This window comes from Phocoena sinus, chromosome 9 (assembly GCF_008692025.1).
Source record: "Phocoena sinus isolate mPhoSin1 chromosome 9, mPhoSin1.pri, whole genome shotgun sequence".
Classification (NCBI taxonomy): Eukaryota; Metazoa; Chordata; class Mammalia; order Artiodactyla; family Phocoenidae; genus Phocoena; species Phocoena sinus.
This window is the reverse complement of record NC_045771.1, coordinates 87424647-87441768: the sequence shown is the minus strand read 5'-3', so window position 1 is coordinate 87441768 and position 17122 is coordinate 87424647. Positions and strand designations below refer to the sequence as shown.

Here is a 17122-nt window from a genome sequence, read left to right as displayed (position 1 = left end):
TTTGGCTTTTTTATATCCCATTAGTATAAATGTTATCAGATGATTTGTTTCTTTCAAGGCAAGTTCATTTCTGTCAAGCTAATTCATTTTCTTCAGTGAGTTTTCTTGACAAATACAAAATGTGACTTTTATGTGGTCCAAATTCTGCTGTTTTTAAAATCAATAAAACATGATTGATTTTGCTTCACCCATTTTCATGACTGATCTGATAGATGCTTTCTTGACTGAAGTTATGGATTTTATGTCCCTTTTACTTAAGCTATGGTTTTTCCTAATGTTTTAAAAAAACTTTTATTTACTTTAAAAAGCTACATACTTCTGTCTTCTATCAAATGTGCTTCAGAGTAATTTTACTTTATCTCTTATTGCCCACAATCTCCTTCATCTAGCCTCTTTAAGATTAAAAAAACAAAACAAACACAAACAAAAACCGTGAAGCTCTCATCGTTTGAGAGATGGCTTTGTTGAACAAAGGTGGCAGGGGTTTTGAGATCAGGCTGGTCTGGTTTGACTCGAGCTAACCACTTGCCAGCTGGGTATCTGAGAAAAGCAAAAAGCTTGCTTTACCACTCTGAGCTCCGTTTCCTTGTCAGTAAAAGTGAGCCAAATACTGTCGTAACAGCATTGTTTTAAAGTCTGATGAGCCTGAAAAGGTCTGGCACCTCACCTGGTGTATTGACGCTTCTCAGTACAAATCAGTTCCCTCCCCGCCTCTCTTACTCTCTCTCTCTCCTTCCCTGCCTTTCTGTCTTCTTCCCTCCCTCCCTCCCTCCCTTTTTCCCTTTCTTTCTTCCTCCTGTGGAATATCTGCACATTGGTCTACATGCCTCCCCTAAGCCCAGATATGACCCCAAATCATTATTATTAAAATACTCTTCAGCCAATTTATGTAAATGAGCCCCCAAGTCTTCCCTCATTGTATTTGGATGAAAAACAGACTTCAAATTAAATATATCTGTATTATATAATATATGGAATATATATTAATGACAATATAGCAGAGAGAAGGGGAAAATGAGGGTATTAGATGCTTAAGCCCCCTTAAAATAGACATAAGCTCCCTAAAGTTAGAAACAAATACAATCAAATATTCCAGCAAAATGTTTCCAATAAAGTAACAAAGTCCTATGTTGTTTCGGAATCTCATAAGCAGTTTTCACTCTCTTGACATCTCTGTTCTCTTGGTATACATATTGACATGTGACTTTTGTCCCCTATGATATTGTCTTTGATTTTTTTACCCCATGGAATTAGAAACCACTGGGCAGCTTTGTGGCAACTGAAAAGGAGAATCCTTGTTGACAACTTATAACTCTTTGCCACTACCACTCACCACCAGATAGAAAGAAGCATGAGGCCTGGTTTGCTGCTTTTGGACAAATTCCTGAGACTCAATAATCACTCAATAATTTGCTACAAGAGAAAAACATGCTTTTATGAGCATATTTCTTCCATGGAATTTGAAAAGCATCATATGCATTATTTAACTTGTAATTTTTAAGGATAAGCAAAGGGAGAAATCATGAAACTAAAGTTCCGTCTGTGCAGTGATGGGGAGAGAGATCAGTTTAAAAGTTAATCACTCACAGCTTATTTGCTTCCATTGACTTCATCTAATGAAATCAACTTTTTTTCCACTTCATTTCATGTACTTTTTTTTTTTTTTCTTTTGCGGTACGCGGGCTTCTCCCTGCTGTGGCCTCTCCGTGCTGTGGCCTCTCCTGTTGAGGAGCACAGGCTCCGGACGCGCAGGCTCAGCGGCTATGGCTCGCGGGCCCAGCCGCTTGGCGGCATGTGGGATCTTCCCGGACCGGGGCACGAACCTGTGTCCCCTGCGTCGGCAGGCGGACTCTCAACCACTGTGCCACCAGGGAAGCCCTCATGTAATTTTTGATATCCAAATTTCTTATCTTCTGTACAAATGACTGTACACAAAAAACAAGGAACATAAAATTATATTACTATTATTATGAATGAACGTAACAACCAAGTTATTATTCCAAGTGTATGACGGCAGTTGGAATAGAGCCAAGAAACTTTTTTACACCAACTCAGTATTGAATGTATTGTCTCTCTGCTTAGTTTAAATATTAGATTTGATTTAAAAATTAAATGTACTTGGTGAAAAGTTCAATAATATTAAAAAATAATAAAAATAAACCTTCCTACACTAGGTCTATATTCCCTCCCTCCAGAGGCATCAACTGTTACCAGTTTCTGCCAGTCCTTCCAGAAATTGTTTAGGCTTACGCAGGTGTCCCAGTTATGAATTCTGTCTACAAACTTGGGTATCAGAGAAATAAAACTTTATTTTTTTTATAATCCAACTTAATTTCTTTTCATTGTCCCCCTTTTACCAGTGGTGAAAACTTTAATTTCAGTCAACTTTGGCTTTCCCTCTCCCATTTTTCTGGTGTTGTAGCTAAGTTTCAGAGAGCTTATTAGTTCAAAAGCAAGGGGTAGGGTGGGGATGCACCTCTGGTCCCCCAGTCCTCTGTTCCTGCAGGTGCTCACTGAGTCTTCCCTATCTCATCCAGTTTTTGGTTACTGGTCCGCACAGGTAGCCTTTGCACCTGTCCTAACCACTCTTTCATGGCAATTGCTCTGTTTTGAGCCCGCTTGAGGGCATGAAAGCTTCTGCTGCTTCTGGGCCTGGACTGTAGGTGTCTTTGTGATGCTCTGATGTGCTCTCATGCCACTATGGTCCTTCTGCCTCTCTGAGATGTAGAGTATAGGATCCTTCAGCTCTTTGCCCCCAGATCCCTTTGGAGCTCTGCCAGAGAAGTGACCTTTATCTCCCATTCTCTCAGCCACTTCTGATTGCTTTGCTTGAATGAAAGATGAGAAGTAAAGTTACAAATGAAGACAACAGCAAAACCCCTTCATGGGAATATAGTGGCACCTTAGGCTTGATGAGAGTGAGGCTTCTCCACTTTAACTTTGCCCTGATGCTGGGCTGCACTCAGGTAGACCTCTGAACCACAATAGTAACTTCTTCTGTTCAAATGTGCCATTGAACCCAAGGGGGTGAGAGAGAGTGTGGATGAAGCAACACCGACTTATCAGCACTACTGACAATTCTCCATTATCAAGTGTGCTCAGTGTGACTACACTCCTGAAGGTGGAGGGGGATCAGTAGGGTCTTGTTCCTATAGAGACAGCCCTACAACCAAAAAGAAAAAAAGGTAGGAAGAAAAACCTCATATAACTAAATTTAGAAGGAAAGTAAGAACCTACATATACGCTCTATCTCAACATTTCACTTAAGCATTTACTACTTGTGTCTCAACTACATTTTTATAGTTTTTTGGGGGGTTTTTTTTGCGGTACGCGGGCCTCTCACTGTTGTGGGCTCTCCCGTTGCAGAGCACAGGCTCCAGACGCACAGGCTCAGCAGCCATGGCTCACGGGCCCAGCTGCTCCGCAGCATGTGGGACCCTCCCGGACCGGGGCACGAACCTGTGTCCCGTGCATTGGCAGGCGGACTCCCAACCACTGTGTCACCAGGGAAGCCCCCCATTTTTATAGTTTTTTAAAAATCTTTATTGAATTTGTTATAATATTGCCTTTGTTTTTTTCATGTTTTGGCTTTTTGGCCCCAAAGCATGTGGGATCTTAGCTCCCCGACCAGGGATTGAACCTGCACCCCTTGCATTGGAAGGCGAAATCCCAACCACTGGACTGTCAGGGAAGTCCCCATAGTTTCTTTTTATGTATTAACTATTTTAGTATGATATAAACACTGCCAGTATTCCACATGTATGGAGAGAAATCTTGATTTTTTTAATTAAAAAGAAATACACCTCTTAGCCCAAAACTGGGAACATCCCAGGTACCCAGAAACAGGAGAATGGATAAACAATGATACATCCATTCAGTGGCCTACTACTCAGCAATAAAAAGGAATGAATTATTGATAGTTGAAACAACATGGTTGGATTTTAAAAATATTATGTTGAATGAAAGAAGGCAGACCGAAAATAGTTCTTACTGTATGATTTCACTTATACGAAATCTATAATAGACAAAATTATCTAAAGTGCTAGAAATTAGATTAGTGATTGTTTCAGGGATGGGGAATTGACTGGGAAGGGGCATGAGGAAATTTCTGGGGTGATTAATACATTATATATAATCTTGAGGGAGCATGGGTTACATAGATGTACACCTTTGTCAAAACTTGAGATCCATATATTACACTGTGTGCAAATTTACCTCAATAAAAAATTTCAGGGCCTTCCCTGGTGACGCAGTGGTTAAGAATCCGCCTGCCAATGCAGGGGACACAGATTTGAACCCTGGTCCGGGAAGATCCCACATGCCTCGGAGCAACTAAGCCCGTGCGCCACAACTACAAAGCCTCACCCTAGAGCCCGTGAGCCACAACCACTGAGCCCATGCACCACAACTGCTGAAGCCCATGCCTAGAGCCCATGCTCCGCAACAAGAGAAGCCACTGCAATGAGAAGCCCACGCACCGCAACAAAGAGTAGCCCCCTCTTGCCCTGCAAGAAAGCCCACACACAGCAACGAAGACCCAGCACAGACAAAAAAATAAATTCTAAAAAATTTCAACAGTAATAAAAAAAACAGTGAGAAAAGTTAAGAAATAGGAGACATTTCTGATTCATAACTTGGGTTAAAAAGAGTTCAAAGAGAGGGAGAGAGAGAGTTAAAGGAACTAAAAAAGTGAATGAATTTTTAAAAACATTTAAAGTTTTCTTAAGAGGTGTCTTTACTCTCTAAGCACTTACAAAGTCTGGAAGGAATCTTCATTTTGCTTAACAGATTATCCCTTTAATGCTTGTTTCCTGAAGATCACAGAAGGCATCCAGAGCTATAATATCACTAGGCTCTGATGTTCTAGTGGGAAATGTTGGGACTGTTAGAAAACATGATGACAAATAGCAACTAGAAGACAACAGATGTTTCCCCTCCAGCACAATAATAATAGCAGAGATGTTCTATTCAGCAGAGATCAGGGAAGAACAAGAGTCACTCGTCAGAAGAAGCATCTTGGATGAATAAGTTGTGATGCCGACAGGGATATGAGAAATCAAGAAGAAAGACACAGATGAAGTTGTCTCAGATCCTATGGCAAATGAAGATGTCTGTCAATTGGCTTATCATACAGAAAGCCCCACAATTTACAGCTAAGGAAGCTAAAGCTGTGGCTGGCATTGCATAGGGTTGCTTGAATCAAGAAAAGACTAGGACATCTCCATTTTTATATGTAAAAGATCATACTACAGGACTAGAGAAATTGAGATCACAGACTCTGCTGCATGTAATATTTTCTTGAAAATACAAATTTATTGGAGAAATTATTCAGAAATGGAGCAAAAAGTTTGGTGACTTGGCTTATTAAAGTTTATTTGCTTTGACAAAAATAATTATCTGAATAAAGACTCTAAAAAGACTGAAATTTTAGTTCAGGGGTGAGTTATTCTGGCTGGAGCTTTATTTATTCAGTGATTAGTAGATTAGTTCATAAGAGAAAAGAAGTCAAGTGAAGAGTAAAACTACTTCAAAGTTCCTTAGTATCTTGGAGCCCCCATTGAGAACTACAGCAGAGGGGACTCCATTTAGTAGCCAAGTATGAGAACCACAATGTAAATGGAGTTTCCAGGTAATCAGAACAAAGTATTAATAAGTCTGATGAACAATGTCACTGGGGAAAAAACTGGATAAAAGTGCATCCACGGGCTTCCCTCATGGCGCAGTGGTTGAGAGTCTGCCTGCCGATGCAGAGGAAACTGGTTCGTGCCCCGGTCCGGGAAGATCCCACATGCCACGGAGCGGCTGTGCCCGTAAGCCATGGCCACTGAGCCTGCACGTCCGGAGCCTGTGCTCCGCAACGGGAGAGGCCACAACAGTGAGAGGCCCGCGTACTGCAAAAAAAAAAGTGCATCCACTTTGCTCAATGTCCACCAGGCCAATGGGCAGTAAGACTTGGAAGACAGTGTTGGGTGAAGGGGAACACGAACCACGGGCATCAAAGACTCCACATCACTGCTGAAGGACGTCCAAGGGACTTTTTTGTAATACTGATCACTTGGAAGACATATCACCGAATAGGCTTACCCATGTAACATGGAACATACACCTTACAAGTTTTCAAGACCAGGTGACTACGGGAGATCGTGAGTAGGTGAGAAAAGTCTGGCAAAATAAATATTTTATCGGATGACACACCTTTGCCAGAACTTCTGATATATCACTGTATTTTGGGGTTGTGGAATTATAATTTGATTTTTAGGGTTTAATGGTCCAATATTCTGATCTTACGTGCATCTTTTTCTACTTTTTCTCTCATCTTTTCCCTCTTGACCTCACCTTTTTCTGCTCTCTCTCACTCTCTCTTCTCTTTTTTTAATAACTTTTTTCTCTTATTATTAAACTCTCCTCTAACCTTGTCTCTTGCTTCCTCCCCCTCCTTCCTCTTACCATGATGTAATTGCTCTGGGGAAAACTTCATCTACAATAGAAAGGTTAACCAGGAGGTGTCCTACTAATAAAATAAGGTGTGAATCTGGAGGCTTATTATTTCCTTCTTTAATATCTGTTTTACATGACAGAAATAAGAACTCACTCAATGGAATTAAATGTCAAGTACATTTGAAACAAGTGAGAAAATATTTCCTCAAGCAGTATGTAGTGGAATTCAGCATAGTAGGAGGTCAGAATATTGCATGCAGTAGTAGGGTATAGAACAGTTATTTTTAATCCAAATAATATTTGCCATTATATTTGCTAGCAAAGGAAAGATCAAATGTTTAAACTCCCTGGTGAAATAAGAAGAGTTCTCTTACCTTCCTCAGTGAGAAGTAATGAGAAAGAATGAGCTATAAATGGAGTTTGTCATTTTCACATTTAGAGCATATGTTAGCTCCTTAGAAAAAAGGCATGACATTGTTGAAGGTGATATTATTCTCAGTCTTATAGAGTGAACTTTCCTTGCTGTTTTTCTAAAAATATTCCACATTTACAAAAAGAAGAGGATTTTACGAGGGGTTTTTTTTGTTTTGTTTTGTTTTGTTTGTTTTGCGGTACGTGGGCCTCTCACTGTTGTGGCCTCTCCCATTGTGGAGCACAGGCTCCGGACACGCAGGCTCAGCAGCCATGGCTCACGGGCCCAGCCGCTCCACGGCATGTGGGATCCTCCCGGACCGGGGCACGAACCCATGTCCTGTGCATCGGCAGGCGGACTCTCAACCACTGCGCCACCAGGGAAGCCCACGAGGGTTTTTTTTAAGCTTGATCTTTCACAATAGTCATGCCTTTCTACTATAAAACATTGTCTCTTGCTATAAAATATGGTCAAAAGTTGAGTGTTCTGCTTGTTGAGGTTTTTTTTTTTTTTTTAATTTTTATTGGAGTATATAGTTGATTCCTTGTTGAGGTTTGAGTGGAAATTACAAGGAGCTCCGACGTCTCCAGAAGTCAGCTGACTGCCCAGCTCCCACAGGGCTGGCAGGGTCCTATTTACTTTGGTGGATTCACCAGTCCCTGATCTGGCCTTGTTGTGCAGACCCACACATCAGATGGTGTCAGCACATGCAGTGTGAGCTGTAACTGGGGGAAGAGACTTGTTATCTTTGGGTCAGGAAATTATAAGAGATTTCTCTTTCCATTTTTTAATGTACTTTTTATAATCAGATCAAATATTAAAATTATTTTAATATCTCTGTTCAGAAATGCTAGTGAATAGACAGTTCCGACTCATAGAATACCAGACACTGAATCCTTCAGAGGCAATAAATTGTGGATAGATAATACGATGTCCTCAGTCTTGAGGACAAACGGCATGTATCTCAAATGAGAATTTGATGATAACTGATTGTCACTGAGTTTCCAGATGATTAACTTGTTTCAGCAGAGTAACTGACTAAAGGCTAAGTGATTTCACTCTGATCTAAAAAGAAGAATGAGTTGCGTAATGAGACTGCTCTTGAGAAAATAATATTTTAGTTATTTATTTATTGTTATCAGGATGATGTCACCACCAACCATTCATAAATCTGTGGTTGTGCGAAGGAGCCCAATTTTCTCATTAATCCTCCTCCTCTTTCCAGTGTCCTGAAAGTCCTGTGTGAGTCACTGCAGGACATGGGGACTGTGGGGCACTCCAGGGACATTTCACTCCAGCTTCCTCTGTGCCTCCTGAACAGGGGCTTTGGTGTGTTTTCCAGCCTATTAATTTTAAAGTCATGATTAAAAACAGAATTATACCTTCAGAAGTGTGCTCTCTATAACACAAATGCACATTGCATATAATTCCTAAACAGAAACAGCCACCTAAATGATAAAAAACAAAGACGGAGAATTGACACCAAGATAACAAGTTTCAAACTGCCAAGGAGCTTGTTAGAGTGAAAAACAAATCTTGGTTCAAAGCATTTCTTTTTCTTTTATGTTTCCAGTTGGACCCTAGATGTGCTGGTCAACAAGTACCTGCCTTCACCCTTACTGATTCCTTTATGGTTTTGTTTGTTTGTTTGTTTCCTTTATGTTTTTGTTAGTGAAAAAATGGTAGTGTGATAGTGTGTATATAAAATAGGGATGAATTATGTAAGGATGTACATAACCAAAGGAATATTGAATTTGATTATGTACTTTAGTCCAGTGAACTCATTCTGAACATTTTCTGTGAAGTCCATGACATTTCTCTTATTTTTGTACATTTTCATTAGCAAGGCAAAATCCCTTATCCTATAAATGAAAAAAGAACTTTTAAGAAAAGACATTGTAGCTCTTCCAGATAAACTCTGACAGTAAAAATGATGACAAACGTTTTTGAAATGCACGTGCGTTTTGTAGAATTAAAGTTCTTTTCTCTTCTTGGCTGCATTAGAGTGGAGTAGGAAGAATATTGGACAAGGAGTCAGGGAATCTAGCCTCTAGTCCTGTTCTGTCATTTGTGAAATGACAGGGGGTGATGAGACTCGGTGATACTTCAGATGCCCTCTAACTCGAATGACCAATGATCTGTGAACTGTAGTAATAGGTGAGATTCATGTGGTACCTAAGCATGTGATAAATAGGTTCAGAGAGGACTCAATGTATTCAGGCTTTGCCTGGTCTTCGGGGATAGCAAGCATTTCCCTTAAATTGTCTTTTAATCATACTGTTCATGGCAGATTATATTTTGAGGTGGGCGATTCGTATGATAGGCTGTGGTATTTGTCAGATTCTTATGTTCTGTTTTTCATATTGAGAAAAAGAAAAAGAGGGGGCAAGTTTTCTTAGATTAGAGAAATATTCGATATTACTTTTAAGCAGAGAAGCAATTCATTTCTAATCCTTAGCCTGGGAGGTCACATTCCTTTTAAGTTGAAAAATAAAAGTCTGTTTAACTGGGATTATTTAAAACTTCTTCTTCCCACCAATCTCTGAAGAATATATTACCTAACTTTACAGAGCCCATCATTTTCTTGAGAAAATTTGGTTGGGAGACCACAGTTTAAATGTTAGAAATAAATAGCACTTTTTTTTTGCTCCGAGCCTAAAGAAAATTGGACTGCTCATTATCCAGCAAATTGAACCCTTATTCTTAGGAACGACTCATAAGGGAAGAGTAGAATTTTAGACTACTAGTATTATTCGCAGAGAGCACCCGTTGGGGTTAGGTACCTAACCCTACTCAACCAAGTTAACTTGTTAGATGCAGGGGCATTCTGAGAAAGACATGAGGGAAGAACTCAGAGCACTTAGGCATTGCTGTAGATTCTGGGATGAGCCAAGAATTCCTGTTCTTGAAATTTGGATGCTTATTAACATGTGTAGGTTTTTAAAACTTACCTTGTTTTTCTGAAATGGATCACTATTTCCTTCTGGGAAGCCATGACTCCTAGTTGCCCTTTGTATTATTTGGCCTCCATCAGAGTCATTGTGTTCATCATGAATTTGTGATTTTTCGTTTCCTTTATGATGATGGCATTCATGTAAGTGGTTGTACAATGCTTAACTTTAACGGTAGAAAAAATATTAGGAAGGTCGTATTATAGACTCACTGTTAGAAGAGTCACCTTGATGGGCAGCACAAAAATATTAGGATTGTTAGGAACATGAACAGAAATGAACCCACTGCCAATAATCGTGGAAAAGTATGCAGGGATAGCCTCAGATTGATACACACTGAAGGGTCACGATGATAGTTGGAGCTTTCCAGAAACCAGACTAAGGATATAGTTGTTCCCCAGGGATCCATTCTTGGACCTCTACTTTTCTCACTTAGTATATCCTCCCCTCTTCCCCTGGCCCCCAATAATATGCACTCCTATGATTTCAGCCATATCTTAAATTGTCCTGTCAGTGCTGATCTCCTTTCCCTGAAGTTCAAATACATATAATCATTGTCAGCTGGTCATCTCCAGTTGTCAGCATAACCAGAAGAGCAGTCAGTTTCCAAGCCCTGTAATTCCCTAGAGTTGAGCTGTCCAGTATGGTAGCCACTAGTCACATGCAGCTATTAATCACCTGAACTGTGGTTAGTCTGAATTGAGATGTGCTGTAAGTGTAAATACACCCCATAATTTGAAGACTTTTTATAAAAAAAAAGAATGTAAGCTATATCATTAATAATTTTGTATAATTACATGTTAAAATATATACTGGGTTAAATAAAACATATTATTAAACTTAATTTCACCTATCCTTTTTTATTTTTACTGTACCATTAGAAAGTTGAAAATTACATATGTGGATCATATTATGTTTCTATTAAAAAGTGATACTCTTTTCTTCATCTCCACCTTATTTCAAGGCACTACTGTGTCCTACTTGTGTTATATCAACAGTCCAGTCTTTTCTACCGCTAATCCATTGTTTGTTAATTTTCCTAAAAGTTGGATCGTATCATGACTTTGGAAGCAGAATAGTGGGAGTTTGAACCCCAGTTCTATAATTTTCAATCTGTGTAACCTTGGACAATCATTTAATGTCTCTAAATCTCAGTTTTAGCATCCTCTAAATGTGGATAAAAATAAAGGCGGGATATATGAATTAATTGAGGCATTGTTTGTAGAGTTCCTAGTGCAGTATCTATCACTTGGTAAATGGCTCATGACACCTTCCATGAACTGGCTGCCACTTTCCAGCCCTATCCTTTGCCATCCTCTTCATGTACCAGTGTGGTACCAGGCACACTAACACACTGAAGTAGCAGTTTTACTTGTATCATAATCTCTGCATTCCTTGTGCCCTATGACACCATCACCTTTCTTCTTTGACTAACTCCTATTTCTCATTCAGGACCAGTTCTGCGACCACCTCCTTTGGAAGCTCTCCCTTACTTCCTTAGTCCAAGTTAGGTACCATCACAGCCAGCGCGTACTCCTGTTATAAGGAGTGAAGAGCTATGGAAAACGTGATGGGTGTTGGAATTAGCAAGTCCTGGGTCCAGATTGCCAGTCTGTCAACTTTACAGCTGTAGGATTCGAGCAAATGCTTAACTTCTTTGGAGCTCAGTTTTCTTATTAGTAAAACAAGGACACTGAAAACTATCTTATAGAGAAGTTGAAAGATTCAAATAGGCTTTAGAATATCTGGCACATAATAGGATGCAGTAAATAGCTATCATTGCGTTGGCACCCTATATTTTAATTGTGTGCTTGTTTCCCTGCCTTTCCTTCTGGAGTATAAACTCCTGGAAGAAAATAATACTGTTTTTATTTTGGTCTTTGTACCACTAAAGCTCATCATATTGCCTATAGGTTCTCAACATATGGTTGTTAACTGTAAGAATGAATTAATGAATGATAAATGAATAAATAACACCATTGGCATCTAAGAGTGGGTTGGATTTGACCACCCAGAGGGATGTGCTTTCAAAATAAATTATGTTGACAAACCCAGACATACTGTGAGAAATTCAAGCAAAGGACATTTAAAAGACCTTGACAAGAAGCTAACGGATTTGTTTCATCAATCCTTGATGAAGCCATTGTACCTCCAGGTAGCAACAACTTAGTAAATAATAGCTGGTAATTCTGAATCTTTAAGTTTCAACAGGGTACCAGTGCCTTTGTACTTTTATTTTAAGTTTCTGGAGCTATACAGCACAACAAAGAAAGGTCCAGAGGGGTCTTTGAGCCAAGTGGGGACAAAGCTTTATCTGATTGCCTTTTTCTTGTGTTTATTGTTTTTTTAACTCCTGTTATTCCACAAAATAGAAGTGGTTCTCCTAACACATCAAACATCTGTGGTCCATTCACTGGTTCCTGAGTGCCAGGCTGTAGGCTACCTATGCTAGAATAACCTTTAAACAATATACAGATACCTAGGCTGCACATGAATCCTATTTAATCAAAACTGTAGGTGATGGAGACTTGTAATACATGTATTTATACAGATACAGTTTTTCTGATATACAGTTGAGTTGGGGAGTGCTGATCAATATTTATGGATCGAATGATTGCTATGAGGATTCAAATATCAGACCTCGGACTTCACATCAACAATGATGCTTTTAGTTTAGAATCACTGGAGGAAAATGGCAGATAGTCATTGTGAGGGTTGAACAATCTTTTAATTTCTCTCTGTCAAAGCTTGTATTTCTTTTGAGCCCTTTCACAATGCCTTGGAGGCCAAATAATCCTCATCTATCAATAAGTAAGAAGCACACTATAAGTTGAGTGCTACTTCTCTGTACTTTTATCATAATCACACTCCTTGGGAAAAATTAATCAGTAGTTTTTTTGTTTTTGTTTTTGTTTTGTTTGGTACGCGGGCCTCTCACTGTTGTGGCCTCTCCCGTTGCGGAGCACAGGCTCCGGATGCACAGCCTCAGCGGCCATGGCTCATGGGCCCAGCCGCTCCGCGGCATGTGGGATCTTCCCGGACCGGGGCACGAACCCATGTCTCCTGCATCGGCAGGTGGACTCTCAACCACTGCGCCACCAGGGAAGCCCAATGTGTAGTTTTAAGAATAGAAAAACAGTAGTAAGAAGTTCATGTAGTAGGTTCCCTGTGGGGGAAAAAAACTAATATACCTGTTCTGGATGACAATGGTAGAAATCCATAATAATAATAATAGCTAACACTTATGCTAACGCTTACATCATGCTTGCTTTATTTGACGTATGCCAGGTTCTATTTGAAGTGCTTTAGATCTCAGGCCCTAATAATAGTTCTACTTATGAAGTTGCATTATATTTATTCACTCATCCAACAAATATTTATGGAATACAACATGCCAGGCATAAAATGGTGAACACGAGACATATTTGTTGCCTTTATGAAGCTACTACTGTGCCTCTTCTAATGTCAAGGACATGTTATTAGAATCTTGCTTCACAGTAATCAAGAGAAAATTTAAATCTCCTACTAAGATTTGAGGTACTACCTTTAAAAATTCCATATCAGAAGTTGTTCTCTGTTTATTCTTAAAAAAGCGAAGCTTCTTGACATTGTTGATCTCCTTTGTATAGGAACACAGCTCAAAATATTAGAATAATTTATTCCATGCAATACACATATAGGAAATACTTCGATTTTTTTGCCATGTTTTTACTTCCTTATTGTGCTTCTGCCTCTTGGCTTTATGGGCTACCTGGTATCTTTTCACACTTTTGTCTTCTTCCTATTTGAAAAGGGCTTCCTGCTCCCTTTTTTCTCTGAGATTAGCAAACAGCTAAAAGGGCCTGGTACAGTGATCTTCAAAAACAAAGGGCATGGTGCCCTTTCCATAATGTTTGGCACCTAGAATGTGAAAGTCTTTGAAAATGTCCTTTCTGCATGAAATACAGCTCTCATGTGCTTTGAGGTTCAGACTGAGGAAACATAATTCTTTCTTTGTACATGTCATGATTCTAGGTTGAAGTATCATGATGCAAATCATTGTCAATGTTATTGTAAATATGCAAAGTCAAATCCAGAATATTCATATTGTCAATTTATACTGAAGACATGAATATATTTAGTTTTGAGATTCTGTTCTAAGGTTTTATTAGCCACTTCACTTTATAATAATAAAGCAACTAATTGAATTATTTACAAGGTTAATATTAACTCAGTCTCCAAAATATGCTTGACTTAGAATTTGTGTTTATTTCATATTACTATGTGGATTAAGTACAATCTGATTGCATTATTTTTTACATAGTATATTTCATAGACATGCGGATCTATTTGAGGACAGTTATTTTAAACATTGACATTAATCATAACTCAAAAGAAAAAGGTTTAAAATTTGTAAAACACCTTTTGATTTCAGAGATATATGGTTTTAGTTCATTATATAAGTGTATATTACTTTGCTTATCTTTCATATTAGCAAAATACTTGTATTGGGCATAGTATATTATGTAACGATTGATAATAATACCAGTGGCCATTAAGTGCCTACTGTGAGATTGGTTCTGTACTCTGTGTTTTATATACACTCTCTCATTTAATCCTCATGATAATTATGTGATATTTAGGTCCATATTATTTTCCTCATTTTACAGATGAGAAAACTGAAACTTTGGGAGGTTAAGTAACTTGCCCACCATTACGAGTAACTGAAAGAATTGGGATTGAAGTTCAAATCTTTCTGTTTTTATGTTTCTTTAACATGTCACAGTACAAAATACCATTATCTTCCTTGAAATGTTGATTTCAACTGAATAACAACAACTATTACATCTTTCTTTACCTGAGTGATAAACCACATTGTGCTACTTAGTTCACAGCCTGAGGTTGTGTTCTGTGTTCCCACAGGGTTGAATGTAACAACTGTGAGACTGGAGAACAGTGTGGTGCAATTATGCATGGCAATGCTGTCACCTTCTGTGAGCCATATGGTCCAAGAGAATTGGTAAGTATGTGCTATTTATGTACATTATTCCAAATACATTGTCTTTACTGAACTTTTTGCCAACAAAAGGTTTTCCTACCCAATTCCAGTTCAGATGAAAATTTGCAGTATTATTTATGAGTCCTGTTGCAAATATCTCAAAATTAAGAGCAGTGATTTTATAATTTATTTTCAAATGTAAAAAATAAAGAATGCAGTAATAAAATTGGCAGCATCAATGGATCTCATTAAACATGGTGCATCATTGTGATTTTATGCCTTTTTAAAAATATGGGTATGACAGGCATGACATATATATATGACACACACACACATATATATATCATAGCTAAATAATTTGTGACTTTATAAGTTCTTGTATAAAGCTTTACTTTTATACTTCTTATTTTCTCCTTGCAAGCCAAAAATACTAGATGAGCAATTTTATCACATTATTTTTAAACTTTGTTTCCTAACCACCTAGGAACTTTAATGAATTTTTTTTAAATGACAGAGCACACTGAATAAACCAGTTTTTTAAAATTTTGGTTTATGCCAAATTGTTCAGTAGTAGGTTACTTTAATTTAGATGATTAGATTTTGCTTGCCAAAGGTAAGTCCTTGGATCATATGTAAAATGAAACATGAGCATTCTAAATTGAAAGCAATAAAACCACTAGCCATCAGCATGTGGCTAGTGAGCCTTTTGTTGTCACTTGGTACTTCTTTCTGGCACCAAGACTACCTTCATTTCACATTCTTGAAAAAGAATATAAAAGCAATTGTGTTATACTTCTAGCTCAATATCTTTGCATCTAATTTTCTTTTCGCAACATCTCTTTTGCTTTGCTTTTCTGCTTTTTGACTTGAGTTTCAATTCCTCTCCTTTTATGTCCCACATCTTCCTTATGATGGAGCTTTTAGTAACAAAGTTGTGTTTTTCACCCCTCCATCACACGTTATGTTTCCAATTCATTAATTTAAAAAGTGGCCAAAAGACTGGCTTCCACAGTAAAAAGGAGGAAAAAACCTTGCTAGGTAATTAAAATAAGATTTAGTTATCAAATTGTGAAAGTCAATTAGTTTTTATAACATGGTTCTTATTTTATGCTACTTGAATACTCCTTTCATGGCAATAGATAAATTTAATTTATTAAACATACAAGCTTCAGAACATTGATAAATTGAAGAGTTTTTAGTTGAAATTAGAACACAAACAGAATTAATTGGATGCAAATTAAAATAATAGGTGCTCATAATTCAACTCTTAACAAGATATTATAACATTCCTGCAGGCAAATGTGACTCTGTAGTGAAATTCTCCTTAAAAAAATAGATTTGTTAGTACATCTTAAATAATGTACCATGGCTGAATTAATTATCTATAAACCTTAAAACAAAATTAAATTTTTGTCATAGTTAATCAAGCTTAGAATAAATGCCTATTTTAGAATGTTCACCCATTCAGTAATATTTCTGGAAATGCTTAGTAAATTCTTTTTTGTTTCTGATTAATAAGAAATAAACATATCTAAGAATATAATACCAGAATTCATATTTCTGTAGCATAGAAACTGAAGTATCTAGTTTATTTGATCCCATGTAATATATTTAATCCTGAAGGTTTCACTGTATCCCAGTTTATTTAGCATTAGAGTTTATACACCCAGTGGGCTAGTTTTGAATTGTGTTATATAATTAATGTGAGATCAGCCTTTCAACTAAAAAGGAAAATATTCAAAATAATTTTCTTTATCCAAGAAAGGAAAAAACATATACAGATTTATATTTCGTCATAAGTATTTTCCTAGGATGAATTGTGTTGTAGACTCAAAGGGAATAGAATGAAGATACATTAACAAAGATAAGGATGACATCTACATTTTACACACTGGCAACTTCTAATTTCCAATAATTTTTATACCATATTGGCATCCCAGGAGCAGAAATATATATTGTACCCAAGTTGTGTTTACAAGAGAAAGATCAATCGAAAGAAAAGTGATGAATTCAGTGGTCAGTAAACATGCTGTTGCCCACTAAAATTCAAATATTTGCACGGCACTTCAAAACTGAATCCAGGGCTTCCCTGGTGGCGCAGTGGTTGAGAGTCCGCCTGCCGATGCAGGGGACACGGGTTCGTGCCCCGGTCTGGGAAGATCCCACATGCCGCGGCGCGGCTGGGCCTGTGAGCCATGGCCGCTGAGCCTGCGCGTCCGGAGCCTGTGCTCTGCAACGGGAGAGACCACAACAGTGAGAGGCCCACGTACCACAAAAAAAAAAAAAAAAAAAAACAAAACAAAAACTGAATCCAGTTAAAACAGTTGTGTGTGAGAACTGATG

General features: G+C 38.1%; 1 protein-coding gene across 2 annotated transcripts in view; it reads left to right on the top strand.

The window, feature by feature from the left end:
• Nucleotides 1–17122, top strand: part of RELN (reelin) — a 518443-nt gene that overhangs the window by 247263 nt on the left and 254058 nt on the right. For both annotated transcript variants that reach the window (XM_032643899.1, XM_032643900.1), the window contains exon 7: nt 14704–14800. In XM_032643899.1, the coding sequence (XP_032499790.1) occupies nt 14704–14800 (97 nt within the window). The remainder of the gene's footprint in view (nt 1–14703; nt 14801–17122) is intronic.